The sequence below is a fragment of the Clupea harengus genome, chromosome 19 (assembly GCF_900700415.2).
Source record: "Clupea harengus chromosome 19, Ch_v2.0.2, whole genome shotgun sequence".
In the NCBI taxonomy this organism is placed as follows: Eukaryota; Metazoa; Chordata; class Actinopteri; order Clupeiformes; family Clupeidae; genus Clupea; species Clupea harengus.
The window spans coordinates 17,688,459-17,708,209 of NC_045170.1; the positions used below are offsets into that span (position 1 = coordinate 17,688,459).

The following is a 19,751-nucleotide window of genomic DNA, read 5'->3' on the forward strand; positions in this document are numbered from 1 at the left end:
ACAGTGGCAGTAAGAGTGAGGGGCCTGCAGAGAGTGGAGGGGGTGTGGAGACAGTAGGGGTGCATGTGTGTGTGTGTGTATGTGTGCGTGCGTGTGTGCGTGTGTGCGTGTGTGTGTGTGTGTGTGTGTGTGTGTGTGTGTGTGTGTGTGCGCGCGCGTGCGTGCGTGCGTGCGTGCGTGCGTGCGTGCGTGCGTGCGTGTGTCAGAGATGCCTCGGCGGTGCAGAAGCAAAGAGCCACAGCTTTCACCTTGACCCCTGCTAAACTGAGAGCTCCTACGGCAATGGTACTGCCATTACCATGGTTACCATTAGGACCGAGTTGGCACCTGAATCCTTTCCATACTGATTGGAAATCCATTTGAACATTCCGATGTGACAGCATCCTCAGTGACATCCAGCGGATGTTGCCATTTACCCCTGCTTCTCTTTAATCTTACCCTGACCTGCTCTGGGGAGCGAGAGAGAGAGAGAGAGAGAGAGGTGTAAAAGCAGATTGGGAGGGAGGACCTGGAGCTCAGCCAAACACATCCTCTGCGCTGCTCACCTCTGCTGGGGCGCTTCCTGAGCAACTAAGACCATCCGGCAGCCATGTTCCTTTCCTCTGGGCGTGTGCTAAAAAGCAAGCAAACTGATAGAGGTTAGCCCTTCCCCAGCTGGCATGATATCAGAGCTCTCAGCTCTGGGTGAGGTGATAGGCTACAGGCAGCAGGCAGCAGGCAGCATCAGCAGGTGGGCAGGAGTAATGTGAATGTGGCCCCCAGGGCAGGGGCTTGGGATCAGGGCATTAGTTACTGAATGGGGTCAGGAGACAATTTACACTCATCTTTAACCATAACCCAGCGGAAAGCACTTCCCGCTATAAATGATATGCAAAAGTCCTATTGTTCTTGCCCACAGCTGCTTAAGATTACACTAGTCTATGAAAATCCAGCGTTAGGTAGTTATGTAACATCTTCCTACTTTGGGGTACACCTGACTCTTTCTACCTGAACTTCCCTGATGTAGTCTGTAGTCTATGCAGGGAGATGTGTAATGTCTTACTTAGTCACCGTTGCTGTTAAAGAGTACTGCTGCACAGCACGCTCTGTGTTCATAGGATTGTGTACAGTGAAGGACGGTGTGAGTCTGCTTTTTTAATCTTATCAAACCTGCACCTCAACATTATTTCAGTATTTGAATGCACTTTGGGCAAGCTCATAGCTATGCTTTGCATGATCCCTGGCATGATCATATTTTGAAGTGGAAGCAAACGCATGAACGTGAGGATGTCATAAGAAATAAAATGTTTAATTGTGTTTGGGTAAGATAATAACGGAAGCATATTATCAGCTCTATATGTCATCCAGTATAGTTTTATGGTGGTACATTTACAGACAGTATGTTCAATTGTTTTTCAAAAACACTTTTCTGTAAGCTGTAATTATTATGTTGGCTTAATGAGTTTACGTGTGCCATTTTAAAAGCTTTGAACTAAACTGAGTTACGCTATGTGCTTGTTTTTGAGAGTGAGTGAGTGAGCGAGAGAGAGAAAGAGAGAGAGAGAGCGAGAGAATTTCCTCTGCACATGTCCTAAAACCCATCGTTTCCTTGCTATTTTTGCGCCCTGATTGTACAGACAGGTGCTGCATGCTGAAGTAAACGCCAGGGTGGAGGCGAGGTTGGAAGATTTGACGAGGCAACAGACGAGTTCCACTGACTTATTTCTGCGTTCACCTGCTTCAATATTAAATGATTGTTCTCTGAAGGGGGTCCAATGCCTCCCGAAGGCGCTGTGCATTAGAACCGAGCGGACTGCTCGACTATTAGCCCTACTCAAACTGTGATTATGCACCAGTTTTTGCTTCATCTGGGAAAATGCACATAGGATCTCCGTGACGACGCAGGTTTTGGAAAGAGGATGCAATTGATTTCTTGCAGAGCAGTATCAGTGGATTCCGAGGGCGTGCTCTGCTTTTGATTAATGCATCAAGGAACTCATCTGCCCACTTAAAATGCCATAGCCTCAGGAATATGGACTGTTTCATACTGTGAGTTTAGCTAGAAGAAAAATACCTTATTTCTTCCCTTTTTAGAGAGCATGTCAAATAGTCTATATGATTTTTATAATTAATTTGAATCCAGTGGTTCTTGCGACAGCAGTAATAGTCGCGATAATTGACACAGATACAGGCAAAACATGAGAGAATTCAAACAGAATCTGATGTTTGTATGTTACCGAAAAAACGCCAAAACAATAGCGGTCCAACTTGAACGTTGTAAGACAACTGGAGGCAGATTCGAGAGAGAGGAGCTAGGAGAGTCCGTGGATACGGAGCCCTCCTTGGTACCCCCGCTGCCCAAACCGGAAAGAATGACCGGGGGGCAGTGGAAGAAACAGTGGATTATGAGTGAGAAATTATAACATTAACTTTTCAGAGGGAGAGAAACTACATGAAATTACGCCGTGTGCTGCACTCATATGTTGGTTTAGTTTCTGTGAGATGGCTGGTATCGTCTTCTAATGTGTATGTGTTCTTGGCTAAAATGCTTATTTTGCTGCATTTAAATATTTTCCCATGGATGGCTATCTTGTGAAAAATCCAGCTACCGTGGTTTGCCCTCTGGAGAAAGTGACTGATAGTAACAAATCAGCCTAATTCCATTTTCGGTTTGTTCTAATATACTTATAATATTTTGTTCTTAAAAAGAGCAAACCAATTGCACCTGCAAAGGCATATGTTATTAACAGTATTACATACATTATTGTTAATTCTTGCCAGGTCTAAAAATCCCCTTCTGAAGATGAGAGTGCATATGACTGGAAATTGGTATAATTTCCATTGAATGAGGGGAATGGACTTTCCATCTACAGTCTGCACAGCTGTAAAAAAAAAAATTGTAGAACTGAGAGGATACAGAGAAGAAATGAAACACGTGTATGACGTACTAAAAACTGACAGCACTCATCAGCAAGTCATGTGAGCTGGAGGAACTGATGGCTCTTTTGAGCTGAAGATACTCCAGACCTCAAGTACTACTCTTCTAAACTTTTGAACTTGACCACTTGCACCACAGCTTGAGGACAGCTCTCTTACCTGACACACAGGTAAGTCCTCCTGATTCACCTACGCTTTACTGTCAGTCCCTGTTGCTCATTGTTTTAGGGCATGCGATCCAACCATTGTAATCTATGTCCCTGAACATATTATTTGATTGAATGTTGAAGCAGTGACTGATTGATTGAAAGACCATTCCACCAGAGAGGCATCCTGCAGAACGGTCTGTGCAAGCTCTCAGGGTTCATATGTCTCATAGAGATAGTTCTAGCCACACACCGAAGTTCCATTTCACATTACTGAATGTTGTTTCTCTATTTTATTTGAATAGCACAGTAGCCTACAGTCCCAGAAATATTATGGGTTAGTGGTATTCTATTGAGCCACTTCTTTCTTTGGAATTTGCCCCCTTCCAAGGTATTAAATAAACCTCCACTCACTCTCCTGTGCTGATTTAAACAGGCCATATCTTTTATACATCAGAGGGAAATGAAAGTCTACACCCAGGATGATTTCATCAACTGTAGCAGAGTCAGGATGTGACATGAAAGACGTGCAAAACTGATATCATCCATAGTCTATATTTACTTGGTGGCATGTGATAGATTTATGGCCATTACTCTTGTGGTTGTCCAGAGTGTGTCTTGTGTAACTAAAGACTGTACAGTATTCTATACGAATAATACAGTTCAATGGAATAACTAGTGATGCTGGCCATGACATGTATCATAAGACTTACAGCCCTCCCTTGCCTGAATGGGAACTGTGTGTTTTGTGCATTTATTTCACACATTGTCTCCATGTCACAGTTCACAGCAAAAGCATCATGTTTGATTTGAGACATAATACATGTCAGCATGTCAGGGAAATGTGAATTGAAATAGCCATGTTCTGTTCTCAACTGGAATGGTTACACTGTAGGCAATGGGGGCATTGATTTGTTCCTCTCAAAGTAATCACACCTATTCGTACAAAATGGCTCAGTTTTCCTGATGGTTGAGAGTACTTGTATTATAGATTGAAAGTTACCTCAACCGTATAGGTGAGGAAATTGTGTACAGTTTGGAAGAAATGTAGTTTTGTGTAATGCAACCTCTTCAATAGGGACCTTATTGCCACCCTGCACATTTAATCTCGTTGGTTACCCACAGAAGCATTCGCCATGTCTACATGCACAATTTCACTCACCTTGACTGAAAAACTCAAAACTGTAAATATAATCTCAGAGAAACTGGGATTGGATTATATGATTTAAATGATAAGAATATCTGGGATTATTTTCCTTTTTATATTGTTTTGACAGCATGACAAGCCTTATACAGGTTATGCATGCATGCATAGTTTCTACATAGCCAATACATACACTGTCAAAATGGATGACTACCATATTTGACAAAAGTCTTTTGTAGGTTGCAGTATATACATTTTTAATTATCACTGAGGAAAGACTGCTGTAAGCCTTTCGTATAAATGCAAAAAATATCTAACGCTAAGATTAGCATTTGGCTTTCCGTAGAGTCTTTTGCCCTCACATATTCAATTCAAGAGAAAGCAAAAGTATCTGCTGTTCCATGGATCCGATACTGATTGCTGAATGTCAAAACGACCAATGAAACATGAATTATTAAGTGTTATGTTTATTTATTTAGCAGTGATGTTTGTTCAAAGTGACTTACTATACCTGGAGAGTAGATAATGTACTAGAATGCTTGCTATGATACTCAAAATAGGAAAATGTAGATTCATTAAAAAAAAACATTAGCTAATGCACATACAATTCCTAAAAATGCTTTTGTAAAAAAAGTTTGTACACGAACATTTTGGAGGAATATACACCATATAAAGTAGATAAGGAATAATCCAAAATGGTGTGTGTATTTATAGGAAATGAACGCACAGCCAGTGTAAGTGAATGGCACCCTATTTGAACCTGGGAGGGCGTCCAATTTTTTGTGATACTAGGCTAGTCATCATAGTCTAGTGGTATGCTTCAGTTTAACCCTGTATTACCAAGTAGCCCTTAAGTTTTTTTTCAGCAAAGTTAGCATAAAGGTTTGTCGTCTCTATATGGACCTTAGCTTGTTCCTTAAGGTGGCGTGCAGTAATACATTCTCTTCCCAAACCTGATTTCCCTTGTGTCAAATGCTAACTCTAAAGAGAAAATAAAGCTTAATGTATACTTAAAGCTTAATACAAACAAGCATTTTGTATTATCATTTTGTATTATCGCAAAACAATTACAGCTGCAGAAGTCTGGTTGTTAGGCCTATTTTATCCCTTGACATTATCTATATATATTGACTCCAATACCACTGAACCTAAGATTAGAACAGAATACCATGAATGAAGATGTCAAATGAAAGTAAACTATCATGACTAGATATAGATGCAATACTGAGATTGCAATTCTCTGAAATTGTTCAACCAATGCAATGGCATTCCTCAACAGCACATGTCAGTATGATCTATCAGTTTATTTTGTATGTTATGTTTGTTATGGTTACTATTTGTTTCAGTTCCAGGTGCCGATTTATGTTTCCATTGTATACAGAGTAGTGTTACAAATTAACATCTGTCAAGAATGGCTGAGAAAAGCTGTCAGCATTATGTAGCCTACCATCATGTAGCCTGCTGCTAATCACCAAGGTAACAGTGTACATACTGTAGCTATAAGCGGTTCATGATGTTGCCACGATGGGCATGTGTGTGTGTGTGTCTATGTGTGTGTATGTGTGTGTGTGTGTGTGTGTGTGTGTGTGTGTGTGTGTGTGTGTGTGTGTGTGTGTGTGTGTGTGTGTGTGTGTGTGTGTGTGTGTGTATGTGTGTGCACACGTGTGCCCGGTTGTGTGTGATGCTTGGGGTATTTTAGATCATCCTTTAAAATGTTATACGGGGAAATCGCTTGAGTGAAGACTAGCACAGTGAGCAATACAAAAAGCCTTTGGCTATTGTGTACTTCTCATACACCCACTCTCAACTTCTCGCTCCCTCTTTCTCTCTTTCTCTCTCTCTCTGTTAAATCGCTGGCTGGAAGCTGTTCCCTCCCACACATGCTTCAGCTTGACATCACATCACATTTACATCCAGAATAGACACACACACACAGACACATGCACACAAAGTACAGTGCAGCACAGTTGAACCTTTGTTGAATAATTTGTGGTAATAACCAGGTTGGAAATAAACAAACAAATGTTCAAGGGAAATGAATACTTGGGAATTTTAGCTTCACAACAAACTTAAGCTTGTTTCATTGCATTCTTCATCATTGCAATATTCAGCGTTGCAACCCCTCTCTTGCAGTCGTGCAGCCATTCTTAGCTCAGATATACAGCATATTGCATATACCATGCCATGAAGGGCTTGCATATACAGCATTTTTCTACCACATGCATTTCACTTTTAATGTTATGTAGGTATGGTGAAATACTAGACATGTCAAAGAAGTTCATCTCTCCTCTGAACGTTACATCTAATGCTGCTCACATGGAAGCCCTGGGAGATGTTGCTATGGTGACCAAACAAAAATCTGGAATTCAGAAAAGAACATAGTGCAAGAGCTGAGGGTATCAAGTTGGAACAGAATTTACATTTAAAAGTATGATGAAAGGATTGTTCAAGGATTGATCAAACTAAATTATTATTGCAACCATTTTTGGTGTGATTGTGCAACAACTTTTCAGTATTGTGTTGCATCGGTAGAGTTAATATCTCGGGGACCAGTTTCTTAGAAAAATCTTGAATCACTACTGTAGGTTATGGCAAAGGTATCTATGTCTCGAGTGACTTACCACTAGTTACTTTCATGCTTATACACAAATAAGGGTCAGAAAGTGTTGCATTGCGGTAAAAAAAGATGGGGTCTCCTCTCTGAGAAAGGCCTGTGGTAGACTCAGCAAAAACATAAAAATATGGACCACTTACAAAAAAACATATGGCCTACAAACAACATATACAATTTCAATTTACAAAATGAACATGTCTCGGAAAATATAGGCTGTAAACCATTTATAATTTGAGCTGCTGGTTAATTACATTCGTCTTGAGGTCTGAATTACATATATGTACAGTTGCATCATCCCATGAGGCTAGGTTGGTATAGAGCCTATAATGTTTTTCATGTTTCCATATCAGATTAATTACACAGCCCTAAATTACCTACAATTATACAGGCAATTTTCTCTGCCATTATAGCCCGTGTTAGAAATATACACACTTTGTGAGGCAGGGAGGCACGGCCCTGAGGTTTTCATCCTACCCAGTCCACCCACTTCAGCTGGTTTGGGGTTAATTGCTGTTGTAGAAATCCTCCATCAAAACCCAGAGAACATACTGTTTCATTTATGTCAGATATGGGCTTCTGAACAAATGCAATCAAACATAGCACCCACGTCCCCTTGCTTTGCTTTGCACTATGACAATGGACATTAATGTCAAAAGGATATGATCAAAATTCACTCATTATTTGTTTAAACTGACTATTACACTGTAAAACATATTCTGAAGGATCTTAGCAGCTAATTGACCCCTCTGATCATTCTATTGTTGTAATCAGTAGACAGTGCACTTGGGGGTGTTACACAAAGCAAGATTTCTGCTTTACCCAGATTCTTTAGCCTAACTGTGCCGTGCTTTTGAGTTGTACTAGTTATCCGGGTAACCCCTTGCTCTGTGATGCTATTATGGTAACACAATGTCAGGGGTTTGAGATCTGTATTAAACTGTACACAGACAGACACACACACACACACACACACACACACACACACACACACACACACACACACACACACACACACACACACACACACACACACACACACACACACACACACACACACACACACACACACACACACATTATGTTTGCCACACTGTCAGTTATGAAAAAGCTTGGCGTCCTCGTCAGCAGTAATTCAGCAGCAGTGAGGCCACTTAAGATGCTCCGTATAGGGTGACTAGGTATCCTGCTTTCCATTTCACTGCATAGCATTGTGACCCTTTGTCCCGCATATTGACATAATGTCCAGCATTTTCATTGGTCATTTGCTTTTTAGTTATCAAAAATAAGAACACATTGATGTGTTCTTTCACACACATGAACCACTTATGCCATTGCGGCATAGTCTCTACTCTATTTAATAGTGCAATGTCAAAAGCAGCAACCAGGGTCATACAAATGTAACATAGCCAAGCTTATCTAAAAGCCTGGCTTTCATCTAGTGGCTGAGAAAAGAGCCGCTAAGGCAGTCATTGAGAGGCTGTGACGGCTGCCAATCAAACTGTGCAGATGTGGGGATGTCACAAAACACAAACTTTGCAGATAAGGTAAAAGCTATCTTTTTGTATCGTTCGTATAGCAAAAGCTGTAGCCTGCATCTTTTTTGGGCTAACTGGTGAGGGTGTATAGGTGTTTATGAGCTGAGAGGCAGAATAAAAATGTTTGTTATTCTTATTTGATAGGCATATATTAGTTTTAGGCTACCTCAGCATTAGAAACATGCCCCACATTGTCCCACACAAACTTACGTCTCGTTCTACATTTTGTCTGTTTGCATCTGGTCACCCATGTTCCACATTAAGTTCCTCATTTATGTCCCTACAAACTTCAGATGTTCTTCCAATACTTTGTCCCAGGGATTGTTCAATGGCGGGGACTCGACAATAAGACATCGGTGCAAGGAAAAACGGGATAAGAATGGGATTTTAGAAAAAAGGGCACCATTATCATACACTACACATTTCTCTCCTCTTGTAAGTCTTATTCGGCTTTGCCTTTGCAGCACGAAAATGTCAAAAAATGCAGCCCACTTTGCTTCCCTGCCTGCAGTGCTGGTCAGTCAGCTTGTGGTATTTGGCTGTCTTCCTCTCCTGCATCTCCTCACTCGCCATTCCCAGGGGGAACGTGCGCAGGAGCAGTGAGAATGAATATGAAACGAAATCCTTGGCTTCACGTCGGTGGTAAGGAATAGAAAGCACAGTATAAGGCAGTCGAATCAGAAGAATTCTTAAAAAAATACAATCGAGCCAAGCACTACGAGCATAGACTCTGAGAGGCTGTTTATGGCTGTAAACAATTTGGTACGCTGTAACATTCCTATAATTATGTTTCCCATTGCCAAGCAGGTGATAGGCTAGACACATACCTGGTTGCTGGAGCTGTCATAGGGTTGTGGAGGGACTGGCCCCTAGGCTCAAGCAGAAATTATTCCCTTGAGCAAAGGGCTTTGTGTCACCAGTAAGATTCTCTTACCCTTAAGTAAAACATCAGTGCACACAGCATGAAAACGGGAGAATATACAGTGGTAACTATGACACTGTGTGGAAGAGAGAGTTTCTAGGCAACTGCAACGCTGCACTTATCGATATAGCAAGCTATGGTTTTTCAGGCGCTTGTGCTCACAGTGTGGTTCAACACTGGAGCTGTCGCTGAGACTTGATTATCTCTTTCAGTTTGAGGTACAGTAGAAGTTCCTCAAGGAAAAGGGGCTTATCTGACTGCCTGGCATTTTCTTTGTATTTCTGTTGTACTGATAGGACACATAGGACTACATGAAAGCAGGGAAAGTGAGTTGGGATTGGGCCGATGAAGGTGTGTTGTGTCCCCTCTTATTCTCCCAGTTTAAAAAATCCCATTTCATTGCTGACATCAAATCATGCTGATTATCAAAATACTGGAAATAGCTTTGCCGTCTTGCCTCAACTGTCTGTCCTCATACCCTGATTTCACCACCTCTCCTTCGATTAAACGGTTTACTAAGGAATAACCTAAAGCCTAAGTTGTGACAGTGTCCTAGCTTCAGCAAGATAATGAGACAATCAGTGGCGTCTTACGGATATGCCAGCAAAGTTAAGTCCAGTGTGGATTTTTCAGTATTGCCGTACACTGGGTAGAAAGGTTACACCCTTCACCAAATCTGGCTAAATTCAGTCCCTTAGCACAAACATCTCTTTTCACATGTATTATATAATACGATAGAATCCCTATAATCACAATGTCTTTGTTGAACTGATCTAATCTTTCTTACATACACAACATAATTACTACATTCATATTAGTAGAAAGAAAGAGAAATTAGTTGAAACACCAGTATTTATACAGCGTATGGACCTTTCCACCAGACATGTGACATAAAAATTAATTGAAAAATTAAATACAAGTGTTCAGATACTCTCGGGGGTCAGCAATCAATCATGTGTAGTAAATTGCTCTGAACTGGTATTAACATCTTTCACAGCTCCAGCTGAAGTGGTAGAAAACTATTGACCTTCAGTTTGGTTCTCCTAACAACTTGTTTTTCTTGTCTGTCCTTTATACTTCAACATGCCTGGTTCTTAATCACATGGTGGGCAATCCTAGCAAAACCTATAAATCTATATAAAAGAAGGCAATTAGTAGAGGTGGTAGAGTCGTTGCCCTGAAAGGCCTACTAATGCTCTCTAAGACCATAATTAGATTTTTAGATTAGGCCCACTGGTTTGTCTTGCATACTAACACAAGGCAGGTCTGCTGGGGTAGAACTAAAAGCAGCTCATTTGAAAGGCTTGGACAAATTGTACCGGATTTAGTCATCTAGGAAACTCTTTCATCCAAGCTCAATCACAACACATTGCACATGGGAGAATAGAGAGTCCCTGGAAGAGCCTGTCTTGCCTTCAGTGGATCCTGACGCCAATATACAGCATTACCCTAGGAATCTGTCCAGAGTAGTACATACTTAAATCGTTTACCCAACACTTCAGAGAGCACCTCCCTTCCTAACTTGCACTTCGACTAGTACTTAACTTGCTCGTACAGCAGTTACATTCATGCACTTCTCTATTCCTTTTTTTATTTCTTATGTAAAGTACTATTTATTGTTACACTAGGTCTCTATTACTCGTAGCTTGACTGTTCTCTCCTTTGTACGTTGCTTTTGACAAAAGCGTCTGCTAAATGACTAAATGTAAATGTTTACTGACAAGTTTGACATGCAGTTATCATCAGAGTGAGGATGAACACTAACCGATAACTTGTTGTCAAGGCTTTTGTGATTAAACTACACTAAAACTACACACTTACACACATTGACATTTTTTGTTTCTGAGCAATAACCTTGCCCAATGTCGAGCTGTCAATTCGAGAAAAAATAAATAGTGGATGTATATCCGTGAATAGTATTAGATGCGGTGGCAGTCAGAGAGTCTCATATGTGCATGACTCACTTTATCTCTACAGCACTTTCTGACTCACTCTGCCATAAGGAAACATCTTGAATGATTTCAGCATATGCTTGCCATGGCGTGAGGCTAACTCCACACTATACATTTTAACATGGTGCATTGTGTACCAGATTGTGCTGTGCATAGCGGATGGCTAATTGTTAGTTTTTAGTGACTCCTGGATGAGTAACTCATTCTATTAAATCTCAACTTTGGCACCCTAAACAATCTGTTGCCCAGTCTGTAATACACAGGGGATTTCAGACGAAATACTGACTGACTATCTCGACTATGCCAACACTCTGGTGAAATATGTACAATGTATTACACAAATGAAAAAAAAGATCTAAACCTACATTAAGGTTTTTGTTTAGCAGCTGCTTTTATTCAAGTGAAGTAAAAAAAAAAAAAGTGAAGTGAATGCATTTATTATTGAGACTAATATCTGCTCAAGTGGAGTAGAGTAGATGTTAAGATCGTAAGCAAATGTCAATGTTAAACTAAATAATAAGAATAAAACATTAATTGTCATTTAAATGATAACAGACTGAGCTTCATCACCTCTTATTGTCCAAATCACATCATTAGTGGTAATAACGGCTATTGCACTCTGAGTTTTATGTAGATGTTTATCAGCCTTTTTATGAGAGCTGAGATCGACTCTGTTAAGAGAGTAATTTATCCAAGAGCGTTCCCAATAGGTGAAAGTAGCTTTGCAAATGACATCTGCAATTTTCAACTCATCTAAACCAATTACACTGAACATCTGCTATTTCAATCCACCGACATTATCATTTTTGTGCAAAACATTCATCAAAGAATCAAATCTGCCTTGAAAAATTTCACATTTTAGCTTACTCTCCCCCCTCATGTTGTGTTCTCAGCCATTTTCATCCCCGCTGACAGTTGGTTCAATTTATAAAATAGACCTCACTTTGCCTCATTCTGTGACATGACAGCTTTGGTGCGAAAGCACACAAGCACGGCTGCATGTGTCAGCGACACGCTCGCACACGTGTCTGTCCTCACAAGTCCACTTTTTTTATTGACACATACACACACACACACACAACAGCAGAAGCAAAGGATGCAAGCATTGCTCTTTCACTGATCACAGGTGCAAGACAGAAAAAGGCAGTCGACAGTTAAAGAAACCAGGGGGGGAAGAAAACATCAGTGGAATCGAATATGGAGAGTGCGTAGGAGAGGGCTTGAGAGATAGTCGGCTCGAAAGTCAGAGAGGCTGTATTTATAGAACTCTGGAATATATAAAGATGGTACAGACACTTCACGGGGGAAATATAGCAAACAAACAGAACAGAAACAAGAGACAGTATGGGTGTGCATTCTGAAAGTAGAAAAGGCAAACTAATACCTTGACAGGAAGAAGAGATCGGCATCCGTGGACTTTTTGGATTATGTGCATCTGACAGTAGCTCACCATGTGTGTGACTGACGACTGTGATGGTGATTTGCAGTTTTGTTCACTCCTATGTTAGTGTCCGTATCTGTCATATTCACCCTCATCAGATCATCTCGGAACTACCATGTGTCCTCTGTAATATCACTGACACGGTCTGTGGGCTGTCTGTTGTGCTTTCGAGTGCCATCGAACATTTCTGCAGGTTCTCGTGTGTTTCAGGCCATCATTAAGCTCTAGCCTGGATGTGGGCTGTTGTATGTATTGTAGAGTATAATCGAGCACGGTCTGTGGGTTGCCACGAGAGCGGAGTTGTCTCATTGAGCTTGTCTGTGGGCTGCCTAGCCGCATGGAACTATACTGATAGCCTCTGAGTGGGTTGCCATGCACGCATCACAGGTTTGTCAGCCTCTCTTGTAGTCACTGGTTAAAGCAGCAGGATTGATGCTGTAGTTTGCCCTGCTTTTTTGCCTTTCATGTGTGCAGAGCTTGCCTGTGGATTTCCATGTAGACCGTGCGGTTACTATGGCTGTGTGCTGTGTGTGTGTGTGTGTGCGTATGTGTGCGTGTGTGCGTGTGTGTGTGTGTGTGGGGGGGGGGGGCAATGCTAGTCATGCCCTCCACCTCTCACACCCCTGTGGAAGCTGCTTTTGTACAACTCATCGATGAAACTGTGAACTTTACTGGGGGGGGTCTATCTATCTATCTATCTATCTATCTATCTATCCAACTATCTATCTATCTATCTATCTATTTATCCAACTATCTATCTATCTATTTATCTATCTATCTATCTATCTATCTATCTATCTATCTATCTATCCTTTCTCCCCCCCCAATCTTTCTATCCCACTCTTTCTCTCACCACTCTTCCTTCTCTACCTTTTTCTTCTTTTTCTTTTCCTTTTTTCATTTCTCTTCTTCTCTCAGAGCACGTTGGTGCTCCTAGGAGCAGCTTTGCCCCTGCGAGGCAGACAAGCATGGAAACCCCTCCCAATGCCCCTTCTCAACCCTTCCGACAGCCTGTGAGTAGACTCCCCCCCCCATAAACACACACCTCCGTCCTCCTTCACCCTCCGTCTTCTGCTCCAGACTCCCCTTCCCATCCCATCCGTCTACATCATGTGTCGCACGTGCACACACACACACACACACACACACACACACACACACACACACACACACACGCTCTTCTTCATGTTCCCATCAAAAACAGTTACATTTCCTGGCAGAATTTCCCTTAGACGTGGTTGGCATCAGTGCAGCTTAATTCTCTCCATGACAGAGAACAAAACACAATTAATGAATCATAGTCTCTGAGGTTTTTGTAAAATCAGTGAGGTTATGAAAGTTTTATGTCAATGATACTAAGAGCAAGTGATGTAAAATGATGCAAATAGATAGAAAAATTATGGGAAAAGCTGTTCCGCCATGTGAAATGTTATATAATAGAGTTTTACACATTTTTAACGTATATCCTCAAAACATGCCAAACTACTAAGCTACTAAACTATGACTATGGATCCAGTGGCGTAACGTAGTAACAACGGGCCCAGGTGCAAGATAGTATTACGGGCCCCCCCTAGTGAAAAAAATCTTAGCCTTCCCTACTTCCGCAACCGTGTCTAAAAAAACGCTTATCAAAGGTGTTTGTATACCGTAAAAAATGTTAGAAAGCAATAATAATAGCGACCACTTTTTACCCAACTTGTAGCCTAGTAATCCTGCCCTACTATAATGTATGTAGGCTAAAACTTGTCTTGAAATGTATATCTATCACAATAGCCGTAGGTTACCTGTTGCATGGTTGCTGACACACCACTGAGGGCAGAAGCAGCGATGCTAATCCCAGTTGAACTGCTGCACTGCTGACTCCATGGGCTGGCGAATCGTTGACGGGCTAGTTATAAAGCCAAAATAATCTAATTTAGGCAGCTTTGCCGCCTTCTCCTCCTGTTCTTTTTTCTCTTGCCCTTTTGTACTTCCACTCTTGTGCTTAAAAGGCATTGTTACGAGTAAAGTTGTGCTGTGCTCAATGAACTAGGACCTAATTACTAGGTTATCAGACCTTCAAATTGGTTTAACTATAGCCGTATTGTAATGTCACATGATCAAATAGAGACTTGACATTAGACAACAACATACATATTACCCAGCAATCATCATTGCTAATCACAAAAATACCAAAGAAAATAAGAACTTATTCATTTCATTCAATAGTTTATTTGATAGTTGCTATAGTGTATGTAGGATAAGCATATGATTTTGTTATAAATTGCTACTTTTCCCCCAAAAATAATAACAACCATGACTGAGATACGTTTGCCTTTTCAAGCGTATAAAAAGCATTTGACACTGCCATTCAACAATAATTAGCGAGTTTTAACATAAACATATCGGAGAAAATTTGACGCTTTACAGACTGTGGGCCCGTCGAGCGACGTACTTGGATGGGGGGCCCGTCGAGCGACGCATGTATATCTTTAAGCCCGGCTACGGGCCCCGACACCCCACGGGCCCAGGTGCAGCCGCACCTGCTGCACCCCCTATAGTTACGCCCCTGTATGGATCTATGCGACCGAACGATGACCGTCACCACGGCCTTACAACGAATTTTGCCATCCTGGCACCTGCCTGAAGACCATTACGTAAATCAACAAAGTCATGTAACTGCCCGTACACTGTACCCGCCACAAATAGTGTATCCGGGAACGTGCCTCTTCCTCTTTCATGGAACACCTCGGCCCGATCTGAGCGACAAGAGATGGTGACGGTCATCGTTCGGTCTCATAGATCCATAGTTATGTGCATAACTTACGATCTATTTCGACCTCTCTCTGACCGTCACTACGGTCTTACTACGGATGACCAGGACCAAAAGTGTCGCGAGGAACAGAGGATTCCCCTTCACTGGTCCGTCCAGCAGCTGACATGAGTACAGCGGAACTGACCAAGGCGGACATCACGTTGACTCTATAAAACCTGGCAAAGATACATGGAGTCAGTGGCGGCTGGTGAATTTTTTTTTGGGGGGGGCGCAGTTGGGCGGCGCGGTTAAAATAGCACTCCACAGTAAGAAAAGAGTTTGAGTAGAATATAAAAAAAAACAAAGCTTTATTTCAAGAACACACAGTGCTCAACACTATCCAATAACAACCATCAACAAACTGTAACTTTGGGCATGAGAGGTTCAGAGCAGAATGGTTTCAGAGGTTTACAGAATAAAACAGGTGCCCACACCCTCACATGAGAGGTTTAGAGCACAAGAGATTCAGAAAGAGATATCACATTTTACATTGGGTGTTTGACAAGAGTAGGCCCCCCCACTTGTAAAGAAATTTAGCCCTCCTCTCTTTCAAGTTGGCAAATCTCACTAACTTTTCCCTCACAACAGCCAGCATACAGTCAAGAAGTTCATTCTGGACTGTTTTGGATGTTCCCTTAAACACAGTTGCGCTCTCGAGATGCTCTTTCAGTGCACTGTCAAGTGAGGCAATGACGTCCACCAAGCCACGGAATATCCCTGGGTTATCCGAGTTCTCGCTCTCATCGTGACCACGCAGGGCCAACTCAAATGCACCTTAGAACTTCACACAGTCTATTATTCTTGAGAGAATGTGTCTGTTTTTCCTTACTTCTTCATTGTGTTTTCGAATGCCAATTCGGTACCCTTAGTCAAGCTGCTCTGCTATACTCAGTCTTCCAAAGAGGCTTAGCTTCAGGCTGTTAGTTAGATGGCTGCGGCAAGATTCGTGCTTCTTACATTTATCGTTGAAGTGCTTTAGATCCCTCATCCCCGTTGCAGTCCAGATTGTTTCAGTCCCAGGACTTTAGAACAACAGGCAGGGGAAACAAAAAAAACGCATCATTCACTGAACAACCAGCTAACCAGCTCCGGTTAGCATACAGGCTTGAGGAGAAGCTACGGGTGTACGTCCTCCCGCGGTCGATGCTCTGCTGCTGCATTTTTAAATACGGACGTTCGGGTCCCATGTCTTTCAGTCTCTTCTTATCGACATCTGATCGTCGATTGAAAGGTGTTTCACGAAGAGATACCACAGAGTTTTCAGTCGCCATACTCACAGAATCAAAGTCTCTGCTAGCTATGTTGCTCACGTAGATACGTGAGATTTATATGGGATGTGAGGGAATGATAAAAGTCTCTGATTCGACGAATAGTCCAGTAGCGTTGAAATAAGAAACGATGTCATTGGTTAGGGCACAAAATTTTGCGCCCCAGGATTGAACTTTCATCCGCCAATGAGAAGCTGTCCTTGCTCAAATGTTTCAGAAAAGTATGAGAGCTCCCATTGACTTTCATTTGGCCGGCGCCCCTATCTCAGTGATAACGAATGGCAATATATTATATTTGGTCACATTTAAGTGGTTGTTGACAGGGGCTTACGGTCTCCCACACACATTCAACGCGTTAACACAGTACATTTCTTATTTTAATTGTTTTTTTTTTTTTTTCTTCTCAAAATTTTAGGAGGGGCGGCGCCCTTGCGCCCTGTATTGACGCACCGCCACTGCATGGAGTACTCCAGAATGCTGCTGCACATATGTCATTATGAGCAACCCCCTTTAGTGCTGCCTGTGATGTGGCCATACTACGTGTAGAATGAGCCACCAAGCCCTCTGGGATCGGAAACCCCTGTTCTGAGTATGTTTGGGAGATGGTGTCCACCAGCCAATGGGAAAATCTCTGTTTGGACACTGGGAGGCCCGATTTTTTTGTCCCCGTAGCACTCGAATAGCTGTGGGCTCGTCTCCGTTGTTGTGTTCGATCTAGATAAGCCCTCAATACCCTGACTGGACACAGTGCATGAAGGTCCACCTCTGTCTGGCAGGAAGACTCTGGGCAAAATGCCTCTAGCTCAATGGCGGAGTTAACCGACTGAGAGTTCAACACTGAATGGGTTGGGCCAAAGTGATACCCCTGTATCCTCAGGTTTCCATCTCATGCAATCAGCACATACAAAGAGTGCCTGCAGCTCACTTACACTTTTAGTAGAGCACATGGCCATGAGGAACGCAGTTTTGTGTGTGAAAAACTTGAGATTGATTGTTCCAATGGTTCATACGGGGCTTTGGTTAAAGACCTCAGCACCAGAGGTAGGTCCCAAGATGGGGCTCTCAAACATCTGCCTGGGTGCAGACGGTTAGCACCCTTAAGAAACTGTGACACAACTGGGTGCTTCCCAACAGAAAGACCCCCTACTGGGTCATGAAAAGAATAGATGGCTGCAGTGTAGCCCCTCGAGGTGCTGGAAAACCTTCCTGCGTCCAGAAGGGAATGGAGAAAGTGAAGCACCACAGCCACAGGGCACGTTTTGGGATCTAGCTCCCTGTCTTGACAGCATGACAAGAACACCTTCCAACTCTATTGGTAATTTGCACGAGTGGAGGGCACCCTAGCATTACTGATGGTCTCCGGGACAGCCTCATTTAGCTCCTGAGACAAGGACTGAGCAGTGGCCAGGCCCAAAGCTACAGTACAGCTGGTCTGGGGTGCCATATTTGACCCTTTGCTTGAGAGAGAAGGTCTGCCCTGAGGGGTAGAGCTGGTCACCACATCTGGGTGCAGCCTCCACTCTCCTGGGTGAGGCCCCGACCTGGAGAGGAGGTCTGCTACCTGGTTCAGATCCCCCAGAATATAAACTGCCTTCAGCGAGGCCAGGCGCGGGAATGCCCAGAAGTGGAGTCTCTGGGCCATCTTGAGGCAACGCATAGACCTTGTTCCTCCCTGATGATTGACATAGTAGACAGCCACAGATCTGTCTGTCCGGCCCAGGACATGTTTGGCCTGTATGAAGGGAAGGAGAGCTCTGAGAGCAAGATATATTGCTCTGAGCTCCTGGACATTTATGTGTTCTGTGTCCCAAGGAGGTTGCCAGAGACCTCTCACCATTCTGCCCTCCCAGACTGCTCCCCAACCTGCCTGGGAGGCATCTGTGGACACCAGTGTTCCTCTGGATGGAATATGGCGTAGGGGAACTCCTTGTGCATGGGTGCAGGGCTCTCAAGCACGACTGTGTCACTCTGAGTTTCTCGTGCCTGTCCTTCTGCGGTTGAAGTCTGAACGCATTCAGCCACAGTTGGAGAGGATGGGCCCTGAGAAGGCCCAATGAATCCAGCATGCCTGCAGCGGAGATCAACCCCAATAACCTCTGGAAACACAGAAACTCTAAGCGCTTGCCCCGGCGAAAGTTGCGGAGGGCCTTGGACATTCTCTGTGGTGTGAGAGATGCTTTCGTTGTGAGCGAGTCCAGACGCCGAGGTAAGGCATGATGTTTAGGCCTCTTTTTTGGTGTGGCGCCAAAGCGGACTCCACGACCCTGGTAAAAACTCTTGGGGACAGGGAGAGGCCAAACGGGAGGACTCAGATTCGTACACCTGCCCCCGAAAGGCGAACCGAAGGAACTTCCAGTGGTCTCTGCAAATCGGAACATGGAAGTAGGCACCCTTGAGATTGATGGTGGTGAACCACTCGCCTTGTTCTACCGACTCCAGAATGTGCTTTGTATGCAACATCTTAAACGGTAGGCTTTTGATGTATGCATTCAAGCGGAGGTCCGAGATGGGGTGCAACCCGTTGTCTTTCTCCAGGATGAGGAAATACATTGAATAAAAGCCAGCCTGCTGTTCGCTAGTACTTACCTTGGCAATGGCTCCCTTCTGGAGCAGAGTTGTTATTTCATCTACAAGGCAGTCTGCCTGGACTGGGTCCTTGACCGTTGTCCTTCGGACACAGGATAAGGGTGGAAGCCGCTGCCGAAACTGTATCCTGTATCCCCTGGCAATTATTTCCATCACCCAGGGGTCTGCAGTTTCCCTCTCCCAGCTGTCCAGGCGTAGCTGGGTGTGGACCTCGGCAGCTGCCACACAAATCCTATGTACGACCCCCTGGGGCTGACTACGCCATGGCCTTCTGGCAGCACGGTCAAAGCCCTGAACGTTGACCTTCCCACGTGTGTTACCCCGCCAGGGTTCCTAAGCCCCCGGGACAGTGGGTACAGGTGCTGTCGGCCCCTTGAATTAAGTATGGGGCGCCAAAATGTTCTCTGCACACTTTCACAAGTGCACAGTGAGT

The 19,751-nt window shown here is 43.3% G+C and overlaps 1 protein-coding gene across 9 annotated transcripts in view; it reads left to right on the plus strand.

Moving 5' to 3' along the window:
- The first annotated feature begins 962 nt into the window (after window positions 1–962).
- The window catches only part of LOC105901989 (ras/Rap GTPase-activating protein SynGAP-like), a 48,057-nt gene continuing 29,268 nt past the window's right edge, over window positions 963–19,751 (plus strand). Inside the window, exons 1-4 of one of the 9 annotated variants that reach the window (XM_031586726.1) lie at window positions 963–1,260; window positions 1,617–2,388; window positions 2,761–3,086; window positions 13,589–13,683. In XM_031586726.1, coding sequence (XP_031442586.1) covers window positions 13,639–13,683 — 45 coding nt within the window. In that variant the 5' untranslated portion in view covers window positions 963–1,260; window positions 1,617–2,388; window positions 2,761–3,086; window positions 13,589–13,638. Of the gene's footprint in view, window positions 1,302–1,616; window positions 3,087–10,948; window positions 12,706–13,588; window positions 13,684–19,751 lie in introns of those variants that run through there. The other 8 variants (XM_031586722.1, XM_031586723.1, XM_031586725.1 and 5 more) reach the window with 8 other exon arrangements.